The sequence below is a fragment of the Rhamphochromis longiceps genome, linkage group LG7 (assembly GCF_057381845.1).
Source record: "Rhamphochromis longiceps isolate RC_006_pf linkage group LG7, R_longiceps_female_GT1.1, whole genome shotgun sequence".
In the NCBI taxonomy this organism is placed as follows: Eukaryota; Metazoa; Chordata; class Actinopteri; order Cichliformes; family Cichlidae; genus Rhamphochromis; species Rhamphochromis longiceps.
The window spans coordinates 69,070,212-69,091,823 of NC_140563.1; the positions used below are offsets into that span (position 1 = coordinate 69,070,212).

The following is a 21,612-nucleotide window of genomic DNA, read 5'->3' on the forward strand; positions in this document are numbered from 1 at the left end:
TTTTTTATTTGGCACACTGCAGTTTAATGCTGCAAAGCACCTCTTTTTAACTTCAGTGGATATTATACATGGTTATGCTCAGGATATGTCAGCCCATTTCTACTGGAAATGTTTTTTGGTTAAACTTTCAGCAAGGATTTTGCATTTTCACTGTTAAATGTTTATATAGCTTTAATGCACATAAAAACAGCTGCTTGTTTAAGTGAAAATAAATGGATGGGGGTTTTTTTGCGCTAGTAAAGTTGTGCAGTTGTATTTTGTCTCACATCAGTTACAGGGAGTGCAGAATTATTAGGCAAATGAGTATTTTGTCCACATCATCCTCTTCATGCATGTTGTCTTACTCCAAGCTGTATAGGCTCGAAAGCCTACTACCAATTAAGCATATTAGGTGATGTGCATCTCTGTAATGAGAAGGGGTGTGGTCTAATGACATCAACACCCTATATCAGGTGTGCATAATTATTAGGCAACGTCCTTTCCTTTGGCAAAATGGGTCGAAAGAAGGACTTGACAGGCTCAGAAAAGTCAAAAATAGTGAGATATCTTGCAGAGGGATGCAGCAGTCTCAAAATTGCAAAGCTTCTGAAGCGTGATCATCGAACAATCAAGCGTTTCATTCAAAATAGTCAACAGGGTCGCAAGAAGCGTGTGGAAAACCCAAGGCGCAAAATAACTGCCCATGAACTGAGAAAAGTCAAGCGTGCAGCTGCCAAGATGCCACTTGCCACCAGTTTGGCCATATTTCAGAGCTGCAACATCACTGGAGTGCCCAAAAGCACAAGGTGTGCAATACTCAGAGACATGGCCAAGGTAAGAAAGGCTGAAAGACGACCACCACTGAACAAGACACACAAGCTGAAACGTCAAGACTGGGCCAAGAAATATCTCAAGACTGGTTTTTCTAAGGTTTTATGGACTGATGAAATGAGAGTGAGTCTTGATGGGCCAGATGGATGGGCCCGTGGCTGGATTGGTAAAGGGCAGAGAGCTCCAGTCCCACTCAGACGCCAGCAAGGTGGAGGTGGAGTACTGGTTTGGGCTGGTATCATCAAAGATGAGCTTGTGGGGCCTTTTCGGGTTGAGGATGGAGTCAAGCTCAACTCCCAGTCCTACTGCCAGTTTCTGGAAGACACCTTCTTCAAGCAGTGGTACAGGAAGAAGTCTGCATCCTTCAAGAAAAACATGATTTTCATGCAGGACAATGCTCCATCACACGCGTCCAAGTACTCCACAGCGTGGCTGGCAAGAAAGGGTATAAAAGAAGAAAAACTAATGACATGGCCTCCTTGTTCACCTGATCTGAACCCCATTGAGAACCTGTGGTCCATCATCAAATGTGTGATTTACAAGGAGGGAAAACAGTACACCTCTCTGAACAGTGTCTGGGGGGCTGTGGTTGCTGCTGCACGCAATGTTGATGGTGAACAGATCAAAACACTGACAGAATCCATGGATGGCAGGCTTTTGAGTGTCCTTGCAAAGAAAGGTGGCTATATTGGTCGCTGATTTGTTGTTGTTTTGTTTTTGAATGTCAGAAATGTATATTTGTGAATGTGGAGATGTTATATTGGTTTCACTGGTAAAAAGAAATCATTGAAATGGGTATATATGTTTTTTGTTAAGTTGCCTAATAATTATGCACAGCAATAGTCACCTGCACACACAGATATCCCCCTAAAATAGCTAAAACTAAAAACAAACTAAAAACTACTTCCAAAACATTCAGCTTTGATATTAATGAGTTTTTTGGGTTCATTGAGAACATGGTTGTTGTTCAATAATAAAATTATTCCTCAAAAATACAACTTGCCTAATAATTCTGCACTCCCTGTATATCATTATCGCAAATTTTCAAATATATATCGTGATAAATATTTTTGGCCATATCGCCCTGCTCTACTCGCAGGGGTTTATAAGTTCGTAGGTCACGATGCATGTTCTCGCACTATACGGCTCGATGTGACCCGAGTGCTCACACTGTGTCCAGATTTTAGCTTGGTAACATGAAGTGTTACCAAAACTTACATTATATGGCTAATATACAACACAAAATCAACAATACAACACACACCCACACACGATCCAACTCTTTTCACGGTTATCCGGTTGTTCAGTGATGACGCGACGAATCCTACTTCCGGGTCTAAAGTAGTCTGCGTTTAATATGGCTTTTGTGTTGTTAACATGTTTAATGTTATGTATTTTCTTCTATTTGATCTCAAAAAGCTCCTAAAACAGTCGGTGATCCCTGTTGACCTCCCTCGGCTTTTATTACCACTAATCATTTATTTAAGCTCAGTTTTTAAAACCTTAGGATGTAGCTACAGCCCAGCCCATGCAGCAGTATATGAATGACTAACCTCATATTGTGGATGGATTATCTCAGTTGTTCTCCTGGCTGAAGTTTGGTCCTTTTACAGCATCCTGCCATGCGATTACATTTGTTCCTGACCACCGAGAACACTCACATTAACTTTTATCGAGTGGAAAAAAAGTTAGCTTGTTTATATTATGCTAACATAGCTGTGTCGCTAGCGGTCATGTAGCACATCATTATATACCAGCTAGCCCAACTTCAGTAACCCTACAAACGTCACTGCTGTTTAGTTTTCTGTCTTCATTTATGCTGGAAGTGATAACAGAGCTGTACGTTTTAATTTGTTTCCAAAACCCCGCAGTCAGGACATGCTATATTGTATTTAGATAGAAGCTAGCGAGCTAACTTCCTGCTAACTTCTAACTCCGTTAAATGTCATAAATTCCGTTTTCATGGATGCCTGGATGTTAAACTCAATTTTTACACCTGGTAGAGCAGAACACTGATCATTTTATTAAAGATGAAAGACTTTAGACAGTTTTTCAACTCTCAGTAATGCCACAGTGATCGTTTGATATATGGACCTGCAGCGGAGTTTAGACCCAGACACGGCTAGTGACGTCAGACTGAACAACCGGATTGTGGTCGTGATAATTTTGTCAGGCCACATCGAAAAGGCTCGGACGAGCTTGCCAAAGTTCTACAAGTTGTGGCTCCATCGCTTGTGTCCAGATCACACGCTGCACTGTGGCGTCGCTTCGTCTTTTTCACTGACATTTCTGTGTTTGCGCATCTACAGTATCAGAGGTTGCGCTAAATCGGCTTGTGACGCTGCTAAAAATGGTAATTGGCCTGTATTTCTATAGCGCTTTTACTAGCCCCCCCTAGGGACCCCAAAGCGCTTTACACACCCAGTCATCCACCCATTCACACACTGGTGGAGGCAGCTACAGTTGTAGCCACAGCTGCCCTGGGGCAGACTGTGTGATAGCCTCACGAGGGGTGACCAGGATTTTAAACAGGTTTGATGTTCTTGTAACCATACTATTGCTTATCAGGAGCTGGTCTTATTACCCCGTCTATACTACACGATGCACGACACGTGATTAAGGCGAAACTCGGGCCGATCCCTAAAACGGTACCACAACTAAAAAAATCATCTTAAACTGGGCCAAAAATCACACAGTGTGTGCCCAGCTTCACACTGCACCCAGCTCCTTCCCCTTCACTCTTATTTTATGCAGATACTTAAAAAAAGGTAACTGAGACCACTGTTTAACCCTAATTTGAACAGGAAAGTTTTTACTGACCTGCTGAACGTTACCATAGAGAGCGGCTTCCTCAGGAACGCTTATGACGATGCTGGGGCATGGCATGTAAGTGGATAACAAACCCTCCATGTGATTTGTCCATCTTTTGGCTACAACAATCAGCTGTGGAGGACAGGAATCACTTTCCTTGTCAGAGGTGACCTGGAAGTGCTGCAAGATGGTCGTCATCTGACAGAAGAAACAAAAATATTTCAGGCTTGGTAAAATCCAACCATCAAACTCTTTGTAACTACAAACACCGTCTAACTACAAAATAGCAGTTTACTCTCTTAAAAATATTATCAATGGTAAAAAATACTTTTTTTTGGTTTAATGTAGCTAAAGAACACCAGGCCTGAAAATCTGTTGTTTCCAGTTTCAAAAGCCACTTTTGTGTCATGCTGTGTTGTACTTTCTACATTTGTGTTGCCACCTGTGTGACTGGCCGTGCAGACATGTTGCACCTGCTCTTGTTAACCTCAGCTCAAGCTGAGCTGTCCCTCTGATTTCTAATCCTGTCCGTTCTGCTCATTCCCATCAATAATGACCACTTCCCGTCACTACAAAATACGACTTCACAAATAAAACAGAAGATCATATTTTTCCTTGAAACAAACACAGCTATCGGAGAATAACATTGATGTAACTGCAGCACATTCTAGTTTCAATATTAATTTCACCAGATGGATCGCAGAAGAGTTTCTCTGCTAACTGTCACGTAAAATAGCACTAGATGTAGTATTTTACAGAAACTGCATCAACCTGCACAGAGCAGGTGAGCTGGGCAGGAAGGGCCTGGAGAATCTAGCCTATTTTCAAAATAAAAGACTCTTATTCTGAAACACTCTCTGTTCGAAGGACACACAAACCTGAATCTTTGACAGAGATTCTGTTCATAGCTGTCATGGATAGAACATCCAGGGGTAGCCAGGGGGTGGAAAGCTTCTGCTTCAGGATCTCACTTCTGGGTTTTACAGATAGCATGGTTCTGTTGGCTTCATCAGCAGGTAGCCTCAGGCTCACACTGGAGCAGTTCACAGCTGCGTGTGAATTAGCACCTCAAAGTCTGAGGCCGGAGCAGGACCATGGCCTCCGGGTCACAGACTAATTATATGCTTTAAGTCTCTTGGGGTTTTGTTCAGGAGTGAGGCAAGAGTGGAGCAGAAGAATCATTAGTGATGTAATCATTGGTTATTTTCCAACCCTCGCTTATGGTCACAAGCTCTCGGAGACGGTGGATACAAGCAGTGGAAATGAGGTCCTTTTAAGAGTGGCAGGATGAGGAGTTCAATGATTCCACATCGAAAGGAGCCAGCTGAGGGGGCTACAGAGCCTCTCCAGGATGTCCTGGGAACACTGAGTGAGCTGGAGGCTGGAGACCTGGGCTTCTCTGCCGAGGCTTCTGCCCCCACAATCAGTCTGCACGTCCTCTGTACCCCTGCACATTGTACTCTGCTTATCTTTTGGATTCAGGTTTGTAAGCTTTGCATTTTCTGGAAATAATTCTCTCTAACCCCTCTGATAAGTTTTATTACAGGTTACTATTTGAATTGATCCTATCTGATGCCCGTCAATGAAAACAGAACTAAAAACTGACGCGATGTGTGCACATTTACAGTTGTACATCATAAGTCATCACCTCATCTGGAGCCAGACTGAAGAGCTGGTCAGCTTCGTCCAGCACCAGGTGGCACAGCCGCAGGAAGAGGAAGCAGTGGCAGGACAGCAGACGGACCAGACTGAAAGGAGTGGTCACCAACAGCAGGCCTGGAATTAATCAGATTAGAAGATTCTGAATAGTTACTGATGTAAATCAATCATTTATCGACCACCTAGCAGACTGCGATGATGCTCGTTATGCTTAACTCACAGTTTTTGGGGATCTTGACACTCTTAGCCTCATCCTTGTTGATGCCCAGCAGCACAGTTGTGGGGTAGAGCTTTTGGGAGACCTTACTCACCCCCAGGAGGTCATATACAGCTTGGACCTTCTCCCAACCGGGACACAGCAGCACAGCTATGGGCTACAAACATACGAATTGATAGTGACAAAAGCAGAATTCATCCATGCTTCCTGCCTCCTGTGTGTGCACTCACCCCTGAGCTGGAGGTGTGGGAAGTGAAGATGGAGTTCAGCATGATGTGGGTAAGGAGTGGGGTAAGGTAGCTGAGCGGCTGGTCTGCGCTGCTGGAGATAACAAGGGTATGGTATCCTCGAGCCACAGCTGGCCAGCTGTAACAGTCAGCTGGAGACAAGGTGCTGTACTGCTTCCGCTGCACCTGGAGACAAACGGTCACTGTGAGAGGAAACCACCAAAAAACCGCACTTCCTCTAATGCCCACTAGATGCTGTCTCAGTACTACGACTCAAAAAACACAGATGCTTCGTGAGCCGTGGTGTCTACGTCCACCTTTTCTACTGACTGTTTGAAACTCAGATGGAGGTTAAAGAGCGGCGAGGGACTGACACAAGAGAAGACTGAGCAGTCACATGAGAGCGCGGATGAAACGGATAGTTATCAAATAAGATCAGTAATACAGAAAGGGTTTTATTGCCAAATGTTGCACAGGTTTACAACATTAGGAAAACATACTGTAAGACAACACTTAAATAAAAATTAAAAGTGCTAAGTATATATATATGGTTCATGAGTCCAACAGCAGAGGGGAAGAAACTGTTCTCATGGCGAGAGGTTCTGGTGCGGATGGACCGGAGCCTCCTGCCTGAGGGGAGCAGATTAAACAGACTGTGTCCAGGGTGAGAAGGGTCAGCTGAGATCCGAGCTGCACGCCCCAGTGTCTTGGAGGCGTACAGGTCCTGCAGTCAATCATCTTCTCAGCAGAGCGCACAACACGCTGCAGTCTGTTTGTCCCTGATAGTGGCTCCAACGTACCACATGGTGATGGAGGAGGTGAAGATGGATTTGATGACTGCAGTGTAGAATTGCATCATCGTCCGTGTTGGCAGGTTGAGTTTCTTCAGCTGCCTCAGGAAGTACATCCTCTGCTGGGCTTTCAGCAGAGGATGAGTAATTAGCGGAGTAGTTACTTCCTAGCTGCTCTTTTTTATGGCTATAATTTAACTACTTCAGCTGTAGACACTGAAGGATTACAGTCTGTTGAGACCAAAGGCATGAGTGCGGATTCCTGTCCCTCTAATAACCTTTAGGTAAGCTGACATACACATAAACATCTACTTCCGTCCAGAGTTGCAGTAATTTTTCACCAAGAACTTGAATTGATGATTCAAGAGTCGAACTGTGTGAAGTCTTCCTGGGGCTTCGGTCTGACCTCTGTGGTGTTGGATGCATTTTTTGGACTTCCAGAACCATCTTCCACAGTTTGTATGAATGCTGGAAGCACCACCCCAGTTAAACCTGGACTCATGAGACCATCCAACCACCAAGTGCTTTTGTTACTATAACACAGCAGTTTAGTCTCAGTCCCAAGTCCTCTTCGCGTTGTACACATTTCACCAACATTTGTTATGTCAGATCACGATGATGACCACGTTTCTTCGTCAAAGATGATGGTTCACCTCTGTCCTCCCAGGTTTTAATATGCTGGACTCTTTTTTTTAACCCAGTTTCTGTACTTTCAGTTTCTCCCACATTATTTCTTTGCTTGATGAAGGACAATAATTTGATCCCAATTCGAGTAAAAGCTTCTCTTCTCCAGGACCATGTCTTCAAACACGGTAGGTTAAGAAATGAGAAGCTACTTACTGCTTCAGGGTTAAATAACCTGTTGCCAGTTGAAACCTACGAATCACTCTTACCTGTTTGCTTAGTTAAATCCAGGCGCTGATTTTTTTCGGCCAGGCTCTGATGCCTCGAGTCTCAGCATCGCTACGCTCACTGTCTGATCGCTCGGTCCTCATGGACAGCGACAGCGCCTCGTTGCGTTTTAAAATTATGGCGACAGCAGCACTCCCGTGTCCTATAAGGGAAGCTGATGCTCAAGTGCCTTAAACCTGCACTCGTGATCTTATGGTCTCACATGATAGTTTAAAATCTTACTGAATTTAAAATGTCCTTTATGTCAATCAGAGTCAAGTGTAAGCACACACTTGTCCTCAGATTCAACTTCAAATCAACCCCATGCTCAACGCTTTCATTGAAAAAACAATAAAAAAGTGCGGCAGTGTGTCCATCTTTTAAATACTCTAGATGAAGGAAATAATCAGTAAATTAACAACAACTTTATTTGTATTTCTGAACCATTTCTGAGAACATTTCAAATTTGAAATTGAATCTGATGCTGTGTTGTTAATAACGAAACCACTTTCACAACATTTACAATTACACCTGAATGTTCAGGTCACTAAACTCTCGTTTCCTAGCATGTTAAAGATCCTGATGACAAACTCAGGGCGTATTCTTGTTTACCCAGCAGAGGGTGTCTGCGATGGCGGGGTCATTCACACTGATCCACGGCTCTGCTGGGGAGGTAGCGTGCACCAGAATCCCACTCCGGCAGGGGTCGAGGGGAGAAACCTGAGACATCCAGGTGAAAGGACAAAGGAGGCTTTAAATAACATCATGAGCAGTGTTTGCATGAGTAACAACCAATAAATCTACAGGCTTTCATTTTCATATTTTCTAAGAGGTAAAATAATTATTTTTTAAATTTTATTTGCACTCTAACTAAATCAGAGTTGTCTGCGTAAACGTACCACAGCGTCTTGGGCGTCGGGATCGGGGTTCAGAGCCTGTGGATTCAACAACTCCAACAGGCTGCATCACAGACAGAACATGAAGAAACTACTTCAGTCGAACAGTCTGGACACAAATTACTGCCTGACATAGTACTACACTACACAGCCACTTCATTAGGTACACCTTGGTAGTGGCAGGTTGGAGCTGCTTTTGTCTTTAGAGCCGATTTCATTTTACATGGCTCAGATTCAACAAGCTTCTGCAAACACTCCTCAGAGATTTTGGTCCATGTTAACAGGACATCATCACACAGCTGTTGCGTGCTTCACCACGTCTCAAAGATGCTCTTTTGGAGTGAGATTTGGTGAATGTGGAGGCCGCTGAGATGATGCTGAGAGGATGCTACGCTGTGGTCATAAAGGGATGGACACGGTCAGCAACAACACTCGGCGTGGAGTTACAGGCAGGATGGATCCATGCTGTTATGTTGTTCATGCCAAACTTTGACCCTGAACCATTGCAGCAGATATAAAGATTCATCAGGTCGTACAGTGTTTTTCTATCTTTTATTGTCCACTTTTGGCGAGTCTGTGTAAACAGAAGCCTCAGTTTCTGCTGTGTAGCTCTTCTGCTTCAAGACAGAGATGCTCTTCTGCACACCTTGGTTGACTTGCTATTGGCCTTCCTATCAACTCGAAGCCGTTCTGCCCTTCTCTGACCTTAAACAAGGCATTTTCTCCCCAGAGAACTGCTGCTCACTAATCAGCCAATCACACGGGGCCTGATATTTGTTAACAAGCAGTTAGATACAGGTGTGTCTAATACAGTGGCCGGTGAGTGGATTTTACAAGCAAACTCAAAGAAATGATTAACACACCTTTTATCCAAGCCAGTAATTGTATTTTCATCATCAGGTGCAGTTAACACAATTTAAAAAATAAATAAAATTGAATTAAATGAAAAACATTTCATGTCTTTACTCAGTGTTTATGTCTTATGGGGATCGAGGAAAGCTCAAAGACAGGAGCAGTATGGTTAAAACACAGTGTGCAGGAGCTTCTATCCTGTAACGTGTTTCTATCAGGTTGACCTGTGTCGTTGCTTCCTGAGAGAGAAAAACTGCAGCTCACCGTGCACAGGCCCAGTCCTTCTCACTGCGCTGGGTCTCCTCTGCTGGAGCCGAGGCGACAGATGTGCTGGAGCTGCTGATTAAAAGAGAAAATCAGAAACACGTTTAAAGTGAAGACAAAGATGCTGAATGTGGAGAAAGCACACATTATTATTAATATTAATTAATCTCATCAGATTTTCCCGGGAATGTGGAACAGTCTACTGGAATTCTGTTTAGGTATAAAAGGATAAAGATGGAAGAACTACACAGAGAAGGAGCTGCACAAATGCCCGACATCACAGAAACACTAATTTTTACTCTGGTAGAATCTAAGAATATATTACGGGTGCAAAGATTCACGGTTCGATATTTTTTTCGATACAAATAAATGTTCATGCCTTTTTAATTTGTTATTTATTAAAGTTATAAAAGTACAGTTTTTAAATTTAATGTTGCTGAAACAAAAGTAATAAAAAAATTAATCTGATTGAGGAATCACTCATCTTTGAAAAAGAGAGTTTATTACAGAGAAATGGCTCTTTCAAAATAAAAGCTATACTATAGCTTCTTCTGGGCTATATTCTCAGCAGCATATTAAACATATCAGGTCCCCATAAGGAGAATCCTGTGCTAACGGCTGTCTAAATGACTCGGGTAAAGTTTGTAGCATGCGTGCTTGTTGCTTTTGTCTGCTTCCACTTGTCTTTGCACTAGGATGCTGTCGGAGTAAATGTGCAGTCATATTCGTTGTGTTCCCACGAGTGCTGTCAGCGTTAATCTGAAATGACGTTAACGCTACAACACGGCAAATCTCTGTTAACGCGCTACCGCGGATCGCCCCGTGCGTGGGGCTGGACGGCCAACACGTCGACAGTGCAGCCTAGGCAGAGTAGTCGAACGCAGATCCACTGAGCGCTCAACACAGACAGCATCGTCAGAAGGAAAGTTGATAAAATAAATTAAAAATGTTGTATTGTTCGATACATATGCGTACCGAACCGAAAGCACTGTATCGAACGGTTCAATATCGATACGAGTATCGTTGCACCCCTAATATATATGTAAAATGCAGGTCCTGTTGTTGCACTCCAACATACCCCTAAGAGTACTTAGTATGACCATTTGGTTTGGTTTTTCCTCATGCAGAGTACTCTACCTTGCCTCTTCATCCACCAAAGATTCAGCCTGACAGCTCTGAAGATTCTCAGCTCCTGGTTTCTCACTGCTGGGACAGACTGCAGTCAGTGAGGGGAACCCAACAAATGAAGCAATCAGCTCAGATAAAGACTACTATCTGGGCTAATTTTTGTCTTTTACCTCATCAGATCCAACACCTCAGCTTCCTGCAGGGAAAACAAACCAAACAAGATTCTGGATTTTAGTTTCAGAAACATCACAGGATGGAACAGAGTTTAGTCACTAACAGCACCAAGTCTGTCCTGAGTCTGACCTCATAGCAGCCTGTTAAGGAATATATTCTAAAACACTTCTTCAGCAAAGAGAAACACACAGAACTCTTGCTAGCAAGGGCGGCCTCCGGACTGAGAGACTCGCCTAAGAAACTGCCCCTGTCTTTATTTTATACTTCAGTGTGTGTGTGTGTGTGTGTGTGTGTGTGTGTGTGTGTGTGTGTGTGTGTGTGGGGTCAGAGTGTGACCCCATAAAATCTTCCCTAAACCTGCTGGTCTCAAAGTCCAACAGTTCATCAAACCAAAAGGCACTTAGACTAAAACAAATATAGCTACGTTAATCCTACCATAAAACAATAAAACAAGGTACGACCTCTCCCATGCTCCTAGGATGTGGGGGTGAACACTCTAGAACAGGGGTGCCCAATCCCGGTCCTCGAGAGCTACCGTCCTGCAGCTTTTAGATGCATCCTTGTTCCCACACACCCGAATCAAATGAATGGCTTGTTATCAGGCCTTTGCCAAACACGATGGCATGCTGAAGAGGTAATCAAACCATTTGATTGAGCTGTGTTGGAGTAGGGATGCATCTAAAAGCTGCAGGATAGTAGCTCTCGAGGACCGGGATTGGGCAGCCCTGCTCTAGAATGTTACAGACCTCCTAGGATGAGACATTCTTTCAATATGCCACCAACTATATACTTCTACACACAAATGATTACATGCAGCATTCTACCATATGCAAACTTATATCACTAAAAGATTATACTGACTACTAAATACAATTTTCCATTGACACAGCCGTACCACACAGGCTCAAATGTTCTTACTATGAGCGGGTGGAAATCCAAATCTCAGTCAGGAGTGGGCGCATCATCTAAAAGCTGCTCTTTTTTCTGTACGAGTGCAGCAAACCTGCAGCACGTCAAGCCGACTGGACATTTACAACAACCAGCTGCTGACTGAGATGCTTCCTCCTGCATGAAGTATCAACTCAAACCTTCAGGAGGATTCATGCCTGCACGACACGTGTACATTAATGAGCGCCCCCTGCTGACACCGCTGGAGTACACGGCGGGCTCAGCTGTTAGAACCTAGTTGGTCCAACCTGCACCTGCAATGTTGGAAAATGCACTCACCTGGGGAGCTGCCAGCTCGGAACTGCTGCCCGGCTTCATAAACTGTAGAAACCTGTGAGGAGGGGGCGACAGCCCATCACACATGATGATATAAAACATCATGTGCCTGCGATCTGAGACTGTGGCCAACTCACCTGAACAGCTGATGGTTTTTTGTGAGGGCTGCAGCCAGAGACGAGTCTGCGTCGTCTGACGAGCTGCTGAAAAGTGAACAGAGGCCACTTGGTTGCTTTTAATCGGAACTCTGCTGAACTGAACAACTGAACGGGCGCTCACCTCTCAGCTGCGTCTGAGCCGCTCCCTGACTGGCTGTTTGGAGACAGCTGTTGTTTTGTGACCACTGACCGATGTTCACCTCCAGCCTTCACCAGCTTGTGTTGTACAATCTAAAGCAGAGACGTGAGAGTTCAGCACATGTGGTTGTTTCATTAGAACACAGATAAAAGTGAGTGAGCTAGCAGGGCTGCATACCTGAGGAAGCAGGGAAGGAGCTGTAAGCCAATCAGCTGCCCCCCCAGCTTCAACCAGACTCTGCTGATCTGGGACACAGAAACAAGCACCGGAACAAATACAGTCATATGAATAAGAAGGTGCACTCTCTTTCATGTTTCAGGCCATCAGCCTGACAAATAAAGCTCGGCAGCAATAAGATGAATGCAAAAGAACAAATCATGGCACTGCAGCGATCCAGAGCTCAGACTGAAAAGCTCATAAGAGCAGAAATGATGGTAGAGAAGTAGCCAATTGTTAAGAGCAGGTGTTGTTAAGCATTAATGCAAACTACCAGGTATTTTATTTCCTTTGTTTCCTGAGGGGCCACCGCAGCAGATGGATCCATGTTTGATTTGTTGCAGACAAATCAAACATGGATGAAACCAACATGTGTTGAGAGCGGTGAGCCAGAGTTCATATATCTGTTTACCGGGAGGCGGTTGGGTTTGTGCTGTCGGCTTGGGGGAGACGCTCTGGGTTAAGATGCTGTAGGACAGCATCACAGGAAGTCGGTCTCCCTCCTCCAGGCCGTCGCCTGATTTTGTGCTGTAGTAGGCAAACCTCTTCGCCACCAAGTCGTCATTCACACAGATCTGTTTAAGAAAGGTTAATACAAACGTGATCACATGTCTCCAAACAAGTCTGCGTGCAAAATAAAGGCTTTTTAGTCAAACTTCACCTTGATGTCACCAACAGTCACGTAAAGCTTGATAGGGGTAGAGTCTGACTCAGGTTCAAGCAGCACGGCCTCCTTTAGGGTCGATGCTGTGAGATGAAAGACGAGTCGAGCTCAGAGATGCATCGCACCGAAACATAAAAACTAATGTTAATGGCGTTCAAGCAGCAGCAATAACACTCACCTTGCAGCAGCTTGTGCAGGAAGAGCGTGGCAGAGCTGTCCCACCGAGCTGACGGTCTGCAGAAAAACACAATAAATATCTGCAAATGTGCTCCGTTGTAGCCTCCAAACTACGTGAGATGAGCTCGCCTTACTTGAGCTCTGCCTTCTCCTCAAGCAGAGACACTCGCAGGGTTGTTGGTTTGATTCCCGCCAGGTGGAACTTTTGCACCCAGAAAGGCAGCTGAAGGAAGTTTTCCATTGCCACCCGGATCCTTTCAGAGGGGATAGAGTTAAAAACCAAACAGATGCAAAAAAACCCCCAAAAAAACAAAACAAACCACATATATACACACACACACACAGGTCCATCATCCTATTCATGTAGCCCCTTCCGCCGGGGTTACATGAATAGGATGCAGGTGCAGGCTGTGTAAAGATGCCCCAGAGACAATCCAGCACATAACAGCAGGGTGCAAGATGCTAGCAGGCAAGGCATACATGGAACGCCATAACCAAGTGGCCGGCATAGTGTACAGGAACATCTGTGCCGAGTATAATCTGGAAGTCCCGAGGTCAAAATGGGAGATGCCCCCAAGGGTGGTGGAGAATGACCGAGCTAAGATCCTGTGGGACTTCCAGATACAGACGGACAAAATGGTGGTGGCTAACCAACCGGACATAGTGGTGGTAGACAAACAGAAGAAGACGGCCGTAGTGATCGATGTAGCGGTTCCGAATGACAGCAATATCAGGAAGAAGGAACACGAGAAGCTGGAGAAATACCAAGGGCTCAGAGAAGAGCTCGAGAGGATGTGGAGGGTGAAGGTAACGGTGGTCCCCGTGGTAATCGGAGCACTAGGTGCGGTGACTCCCAAGCTAGGCGAGTGGCTCCAGCAGATCCCGGGAACAACATCGGAGATCTCTGTCCAGAAGAGCGCAGTCCTGGGAACAGCTAAGATACTGCGCAGGACCCTCAAGCTCCCAGGCCTCTGGTAGAGGACCCGAGCTTGAAGGATAAACCGCCCGCAGGGGCGTGCTGGGTGTTTGTTTTTGTTTTGTTTTTTTCACACACCCCTGACATGAGTCTTCCTCTCATCATTCATATAACATTTGGTAGTAAATGCAGCGCAGCTCTCTGCACCTTCATGTCTAGAATCACGCAGCAGAACCCGTTTTAAAAAAAGTTTTCTTTCCTTTTTTTTTTTTAAAGCTCCCCACAGATTTAGATTTTCAAAATAAGAGCCTAGGGGAATAAATCAGTAACGGATTATCTAAAAATGGACCTCACTCTCCTCCTATCCCAGCATCCTCCTCTGTCATACCAACCGTCTGCATGTCCTCATAAAACTCCCCTGAAGTCTTCCTATTCTCCTCCGTAACAGATAGGCCTCCTGTATTTTTGTCTCCAAACCCATAAACCAAGACTAACAGACTAACAGAAACTAACAGAAAAGGAAGAAAACAGGTGGAGGACCACGTAGCTTAATCTGACACCCCACACTCACTGCAAAGAAGGAAAAAAAGAAAGGAAATAAAGGTTCTCCATAGGATAGTGCCAAGAAATTATAATGTAAGTGACATCCAGAAATGATAGGAGCCATTTTTAAAGAAAGACAAGAACATTTAAGACAAAATAATATGAGATGATGGTTATGGAATATTTTAAAACTGACAGATTGGGTCGGCGGTGCAGACACTGTGCACCGGCTCGTTGTGGTAAAGAGAGAGCTGAGTGTAACAGCAAAGTGTTCAGTGTTCCCCAGATAAGCTGGAGGTGGTCTGCACCACCCTCTCATGCACTAACACAGTCCCTCTCTTGGCACACAAAGGTCGTGTCCAAATTCATGGGCTGCATCCTCCTGAGGACCCAGCCTTCGCGGTCTACGTGGGCCGGGTCCTCAGAGGGTCGGGTAGGCCGGAAGTAAATGGCCGTGAAATTGGACGGTCTAGCCTTCAGATTAGCGTCACCGCTGTCTCGGTGGAGTTTAATAAACTCAGCCGTCAGGACACTGGCGTAAATTCTCGACCGTCTCACACTTCCGTTTAATCAGTTTTCTGTTTGACTTTTATTCAGCTGTGTGAAAACCAAGGAGGAGGGGGATTAATAAAGTTTTATTTTATCTAATCTAATAACTTTAATCTCAGTCAAACCGATTTACTCACAAACAAACAAAACATTGAAAAAAGCCCAACAATAACATTTGTAGGTTGTCTAAGTGACTTATATATCACGTTTAACCCGAGTAGCGAAAGTCCGCGGTGATCTGAAAATGATGTGCCGTTCTCGGCCGCATCAGTAACCCTCGAGCTCCCGGCGAGCTGTCGAGCTGGTGGGTAGCAGACGTCTCCGAAAACGTCGAAGCACTTTTGCAAATATGTGATATCTTGATAAACCGAGCAGATATTTGAAGTTTACACAGCTACTTTCTCGCCTGAAAATATGTTAAAAGTTTATTTTGTGACCCAGAAAGATTAGTATGAGTAATTTTAAAACTTAGTAGCGGCCGCCATTATTGGAAACTGGAGTTTGGCTGGGCCGCGCTATGAATTCTGGGATATGGTGGGCCACGAAGGACACACCCGTCGGCTGCATTCGGAGGAGTCTACGAATTTGGACAGCCTTCGGCGCGTCGCTGTGACGTAATCGGTCTACAAATGCGGCCTCAGGAGGATGCAGCCCATGAATTTGGACACGACCAAGGACACCGTGAAGCTCCTTCTATCCTTCTCTAAACAGTAAACGTTCCGGTCTCCATTCCACCTCCACTGGCTCCCCCCAGGGCTGTGTGCGCTCCCCCCTGCTCTTCATCATCTACACCGATGACTGCAGATCCACACAGCTCTGTCACCTGGTGAAATATGCTGACGACACAGTTCTCCTGTCAGGCCCCTCACAGCACCACGGGCCCACTCTGCAGGAGTTTGTAGAGTGGTGTGACAGATCCAAACTTGAACTGAACGTGAGCAAAACCAAAGAGATGGTGGTGACCTTCTCCAGTAGGCAGCCACCACCACCATCCACGGGAAGCCAGTGGAAGTAGTTGAGGAGTACAAATACCTGGGAACCATCTTTGACAACCTCCTGAAATTCTCTGCCAAGACAGAGGAGATTCTCAGGAAGTGCCACCGATGGCTATACCTCCTTAGGAAACTCAACTCCTTTGGAGTCAGCACACCCATCATGATGACTTTACTACGCCTTCCTGGAAAGCATCATGACCTTCTCCATTACCTGCTGGTTCCACTCCCTCAGCCTTCAGAACAAGAACAGACTGCAGCACACTGCATCAGTGTGCTCTAAAATCATTGGCCTGCCTGCCAGAACTCTGGCGCAGGTTTTCAACCAACAGGCACTTATAATGATAATGGTTGTAGCCGCTGCGATGCTTTCGACCACAACAGGCACAGCTAGATGACATCATCAACATGCGCTATCGCGATATAGTCAAAATCTCTATTGTTGGCCAAATTCATATCGTTCCTATCGTATATCGTTTATATCGCCCACCCCTACTTGAGACTCCAAACACGGTAAACCTCACAAATTTCTCACGTATCAAAACTGTCTCTCTCTTTCGCTCACTCCTAAAACTTCCCCCTCTTCCCAAACAACCAGATGCCACATGTTGCCATATCATTTTTTTGATTGGTCAACATGGTACATTTTTCCACCAATAGAGAAGGAGTTGTTGTTTTCTTTTTTCACCAATAACTGTTGTTTTTCACTCACAAGCAAAGCGTGTTTGCTAGCGCTTAGAAAACGCCGTTTTCTACACTGCAGACTTCTCCCACAATTCCACCCAGTGCTTCCTGCAGAAGTTCTCTGATGACTCTGCAATAGTCGGCCTCATCACTGATGGGGACGACAAGGAGTACAGAGGTCTGACCCAAGACTTTGTGGACTGGTGCCAGCAGAACTACCTCCAGATCAACGCCAGTAAAACCAAGGAACTGGTGGTAGACTTCCGCAGGCACAAGCATTCTCCACTGCAACCACTGAACATCCAAGGTATGGACATTGAGGCTGTGGACAGCTACAGGTACCTTGGTGTTCATCTGAACAATAGACTGGACTGGACTCATAACTCAGACGCCCTCTACAGGAAAGGGCAGAGCAGGCTGTACCTGCTGCGGAGACTCAGGTCGTTTGGAGTGGAGGGCCCACTCCTGAAGACCTTCTATGACTCTGTGGTGGCTTCTGCTATCTTTTATGGTGTGGTCTGCTGGGGCGGCAGCATCTCTGCTGGGGACAGGAAGAGACTGAACAGGGTGATCCGAAGGGCCAGCTCTGTTCTAGGATGCCCTCTGGACCCAGTGGAGGTGGTGAGTGACAGGAGAACGGCAGCTAAGCTGTCATCCCTGATGGACAACATCTCCCACCCCATGCAGCAGACTGTGACAGCACTGAGCAGCTCCTTCAGTGGGAGACTGCGGCACCCACGGTGTGGGACGGAGAGATTTCGCAGGTCTTTCCTCCCCACTGCTGTCAGACTCCATAATAAAGACTTTAACTGATCAAGCACACACATCCATACATATGCAATAACACTAAGTGCAATAATCCTTTCTGTCATCGTTGTATTTTTACTCAGTTGTATATAGCATTCGTATTCTATTTTTATCTTATTGTATATTTATTTTATTTTATTCTACTGTATATAGTATTTTATTCTATTCTGTACAGCTGTGTACTGTATTTATTCTTATTGTATTCTAATTTTTGCCTCATAACTTTTGCACTGTCCACTTCCTGCTGTGACAAAACAAATTTCCCACGTGTGGGACTAATAAAGGTTATCTTATCTTATCTTATCTTTTACAGTTTCTTCCCGGAGTAAACGCCACTGTTTTATTGAAAACAAAAAACATCGGTTTTACGTGGCCTATCACACAATTTAAACACTGGTATACAGTTTGAAGTCCGCACGTTCGACCCAAGTTGAAATGGAGACTCTGGGCCCGTCGACCCCAGAGGGTTAACCAGAAAGCCTTAAGTTGGCTAGTTATGTATCAGGCTAATGTTTAAAGCTTTCACTTGAGTAAATTAACTCATATTACTGCTAAATAATGTTAGCTAAGTTCACAGCATATTAGATAACAGCGCTGCCATACTGCATCACACTCAGTGCATTTCAATCATTTCTCCAGCGAGTCTGATAGCAAAATAATAATCATAATTTTAAAAAATAGCGTGTGTAACGTACACGTACTGGAAAATTATTTACTAGGACTCAACTATCATGCGACTGGAGAGCGCAAACTCCGCCATTGTTGTTTTCCATCAAACACTCATTAAAACAGCGACCTACAGGAATGTTAGCGCAGCGGTCTCCAACATTTTTTGCGCCACGGACCGGTTTATGCCCGACAATATTTTCACCGACCGGCCTTTAAGGTGTCGCGGATAAATACAACAAAATAAAACCAGTACCGGTACCGAAAAAAAGGAGATTTATTCATAACACACGTGAAAAGACCCAGGAAAACCGAATAAACGATAAAAACCCTGAAAACCACACATTTCACACCTGAGCCTCAACTCTCGGCCCGGTACCGGTCCGAGGCCCGGGGACCGCTGTGTTAGCGCACTCATCCTCGACTGTCCGAGGGAGGGGTGGGGTCACATATTGAAACAGACACAAGGCAGCCAGGCGGGGAAAATTTGCCTCTACATTTTGCGACTCATTTTATTTCTCTATCTGATAAGAAAACTATTCAATCAGATAGTTATTTGTGGTGAATGAAATACAGTTACACTTTCAAGCACCACATCTGATATTCAAGCACTTTTCAAACCTTGAAAAGACAACATTAAAATCCAAGTATTTTCAATGATTTCAAGCACCCGTACGAACCCTGTAATTTCAATGCTCCTCCTCTCAGTCCTGCAGGACTGAGAGGAGGAGCGCCACCTTTGTCCCCAAAGCCCCTCTGCTTTTTAGCTCCAGCCGATAAGAACATTTCCAACACCAGAAACATAAACTACTCTACGCTCTTTATACTGCCGACACTTTACTCCATTTTAGTCACTTACAGTTATTTATTCACCTTTCAGTCACTTTAATTTTGAAATTGTGTACTTTTAAAACTGTGTATATACTGTATATCCTGTGTATTTATTATCTCACTCTTTTTGCCTGTTTAGGCACTGTCCTTATCTTCAATGTCATGCTGCTCTGTTGTATCTTAATTGCCCCTTGGGGATAAATAAAGTCTCTCTGATTCTGAAGTCTGTGTGTGGGAAGCCATGTTTTAGCAGTATCAGTTATGTTAAATGTGTTAAATATGAGGATTATCAGTTAGATTTAACCTGAAACCTTATATTTTATTCTGAAGCACTTAAATCTAACCAGCTTTAAAGGCGCTGCAAAGTCTAACTGAAGGCCCAACAGGTTTAAGATTACAGGCTGAAAATGTTCTTGCATGAAGCCTAAAGATATATTGTGTCCACTATTCTGACCCGACTGTTGTGTGTGTGATATGAGGTGGAAGCAGTTTTTCCCAAGCTGCTCTGGTCTTACTGCTCTGAGGGGACGACGACTTTCTCTCCGTGGTCGACCAGAAAGCAACAAGCTTGACAGGAAACCGAGTCCACGAAGATCGACTCCACCACGGCCCGAAACCACGACTTCTTTACCGCCCAGTACACCACATACACCTGACAGGAAAGCACACACAAATCTCCTTACTCTATCACCTCGCCCAACGCAGGAGCAACATTGTTTCTGACGTCTTGATACCCGTCCTTCCTCCAACGACGTAGGCTTTAGCGTGCACACGTCCTGCGTGGTGTCGCGGTAGAAGAGGTTCATCTGAAAATGTAGCTTTTTGTAATGTTCTGAAGTCTCCACATCGCCGCTGAGACCCAAAATGGCACCCCAGAGACACGATGGGTTCTCCACCTGCAGAGTTCAGTTTGAAGTACACATCATCATCACTGTGCTGCATAGAAAGGTATGTTTTGCACCTCTTGATGCTCAGCTTGAACTTCACTTAAATAACTAACTTACATTTTGACAAATTAAAGAAAATAAAGTCTTCAATCTTTGCATTTCATTATTACACTTATTTTGTTTCACCCTCTCCCAGTGACATGTGACAAATTTCCCACGTGGGGAACTAATAAAGGCTATCTTCTGTTATGGAGGTGACAAGTAATCACACCTGAAACACCTTTGTGATAAGTGATATTTTAAAGGTTTAACCCTTTAGCACATGAATCATGACAACCACAATCAGGATTTTTTTATTCATCTTTAGGCATGAAAAGACGGTTTTTGAATTTCATTTTTTTTTTAAACATACTTTTCTAAGATTTGGTTGGTTTTTTTTACATGTCCACTTAGGTGGCTACCACTCCACGGGCTGACCAGTGGGTGGCAGAGTATGAAGGGACACATGTGTCCAATGTAGTGTTTTATGTGCAAATACACCATCAACACTGACACAAATACAAGAAAACAGCCTTTGAATAGCTGCCCACTGTAGTGACCACTGTGCGTGAAAGGGTTAAATACACCAACTACATCTGCTGGGCATCAAAACTGAACCCGTGAGCCACGTTTAGCTAATTAAAGCAGTAACACAGCCATTAAAGGATCACGTACCTTCAGAACAGATATTTTCACCATTTCTTTATTTCGTCAGTCCGAAAGCAGCGACACTGGAAGAAAACAGTCGGATTTAACAGATTTACCGTTTCTCGAACGCCAACTGTTTAAACTTGAGCCCCGTTAGCTAACGTTAGCTCGCCAGCTACGCTCCGTTTTACTGAAATTTCAAATGATAAAAAGAAGAAGAAACATTTTTCAGTCTTCGGTTAAAACAACTTTTTCCCTGTAACTTGTTTCTGTTTAGCGTCGAATTCGCAGGTCGAACGTACCTGTTTGTGGGCGAAAGCAGCAGCGAGTGTAAGGCGCGAAGAAAGGCAGGCGGAGGGGTCAGTGCCGAGTCTGACCGGTAGAGGGCGCTACGGTGCCAGCCTTTTCCTTATTGTAAAAATTTTATTTATTTTGTATTAATTTTATCCATTAAAATATGTTCGTGTATAAAACATGATTGAAGAAAAGGCTGGGAAATTTACCAAATAAATTCCAAGAAAGAAAGGTTAATAATTTACAAGAAAAAATAAAAATAATAAATGAGAATAAAAATAAGATTAAGAAATTCCTATAAAAAATATATTAAAATATAATAATAATATATAATATAATAAAATAATTTTAATTTAAAAGAAAAAAACGCCATAAAACCCGATTCCCTAAGAGGAAAAACCCACAAAAAAACGTTAGAAAAAAATCTTTAAAAAAGGGGGGGAGGCGGAGGGGGATCT

General features: G+C 44.2%; 1 protein-coding gene across 1 annotated transcript in view; it reads right to left on the reverse strand.

The window, feature by feature from the left end:
• The window catches only part of tdrd12 (tudor domain containing 12), a 35,043-nt gene extending 13,810 nt beyond the window's left edge, over positions 1-21,233 (reverse strand). Inside the window, exons 1-21 of the mRNA XM_085415030.1 lie at positions 21,163-21,233; positions 20,888-20,943; positions 20,021-20,182; positions 19,802-19,938; positions 13,433-13,552; positions 13,300-13,355; positions 13,119-13,204; positions 12,870-13,032; positions 12,419-12,486; positions 12,224-12,333; positions 12,082-12,147; positions 11,948-11,999; positions 10,717-10,742; positions 10,556-10,624; positions 9,419-9,493; positions 8,306-8,366; positions 8,019-8,126; positions 5,728-5,910; positions 5,501-5,654; positions 5,270-5,397; positions 3,631-3,819 (exon numbers count right to left, since the gene is read on the reverse strand). Of these exons, the coding sequence (XP_085271156.1) occupies positions 3,631-3,819; positions 5,270-5,397; positions 5,501-5,654; positions 5,728-5,910; positions 8,019-8,126; positions 8,306-8,366; positions 9,419-9,493; positions 10,556-10,624; positions 10,717-10,742; positions 11,948-11,999; positions 12,082-12,147; positions 12,224-12,333; positions 12,419-12,486; positions 12,870-13,032; positions 13,119-13,204; positions 13,300-13,355; positions 13,433-13,552; positions 19,802-19,938; positions 20,021-20,182; positions 20,888-20,911 (2,037 nt within the window). The 5' untranslated portion in view covers positions 20,912-20,943; positions 21,163-21,233. The remainder of the gene's footprint in view (positions 1-3,630; positions 3,820-5,269; positions 5,398-5,500; positions 5,655-5,727; positions 5,911-8,018; positions 8,127-8,305; positions 8,367-9,418; positions 9,494-10,555; positions 10,625-10,716; positions 10,743-11,947; positions 12,000-12,081; positions 12,148-12,223; positions 12,334-12,418; positions 12,487-12,869; positions 13,033-13,118; positions 13,205-13,299; positions 13,356-13,432; positions 13,553-19,801; positions 19,939-20,020; positions 20,183-20,887; positions 20,944-21,162) is intronic.
• Between the last annotated feature and the right edge of the window lie 379 nt (positions 21,234-21,612).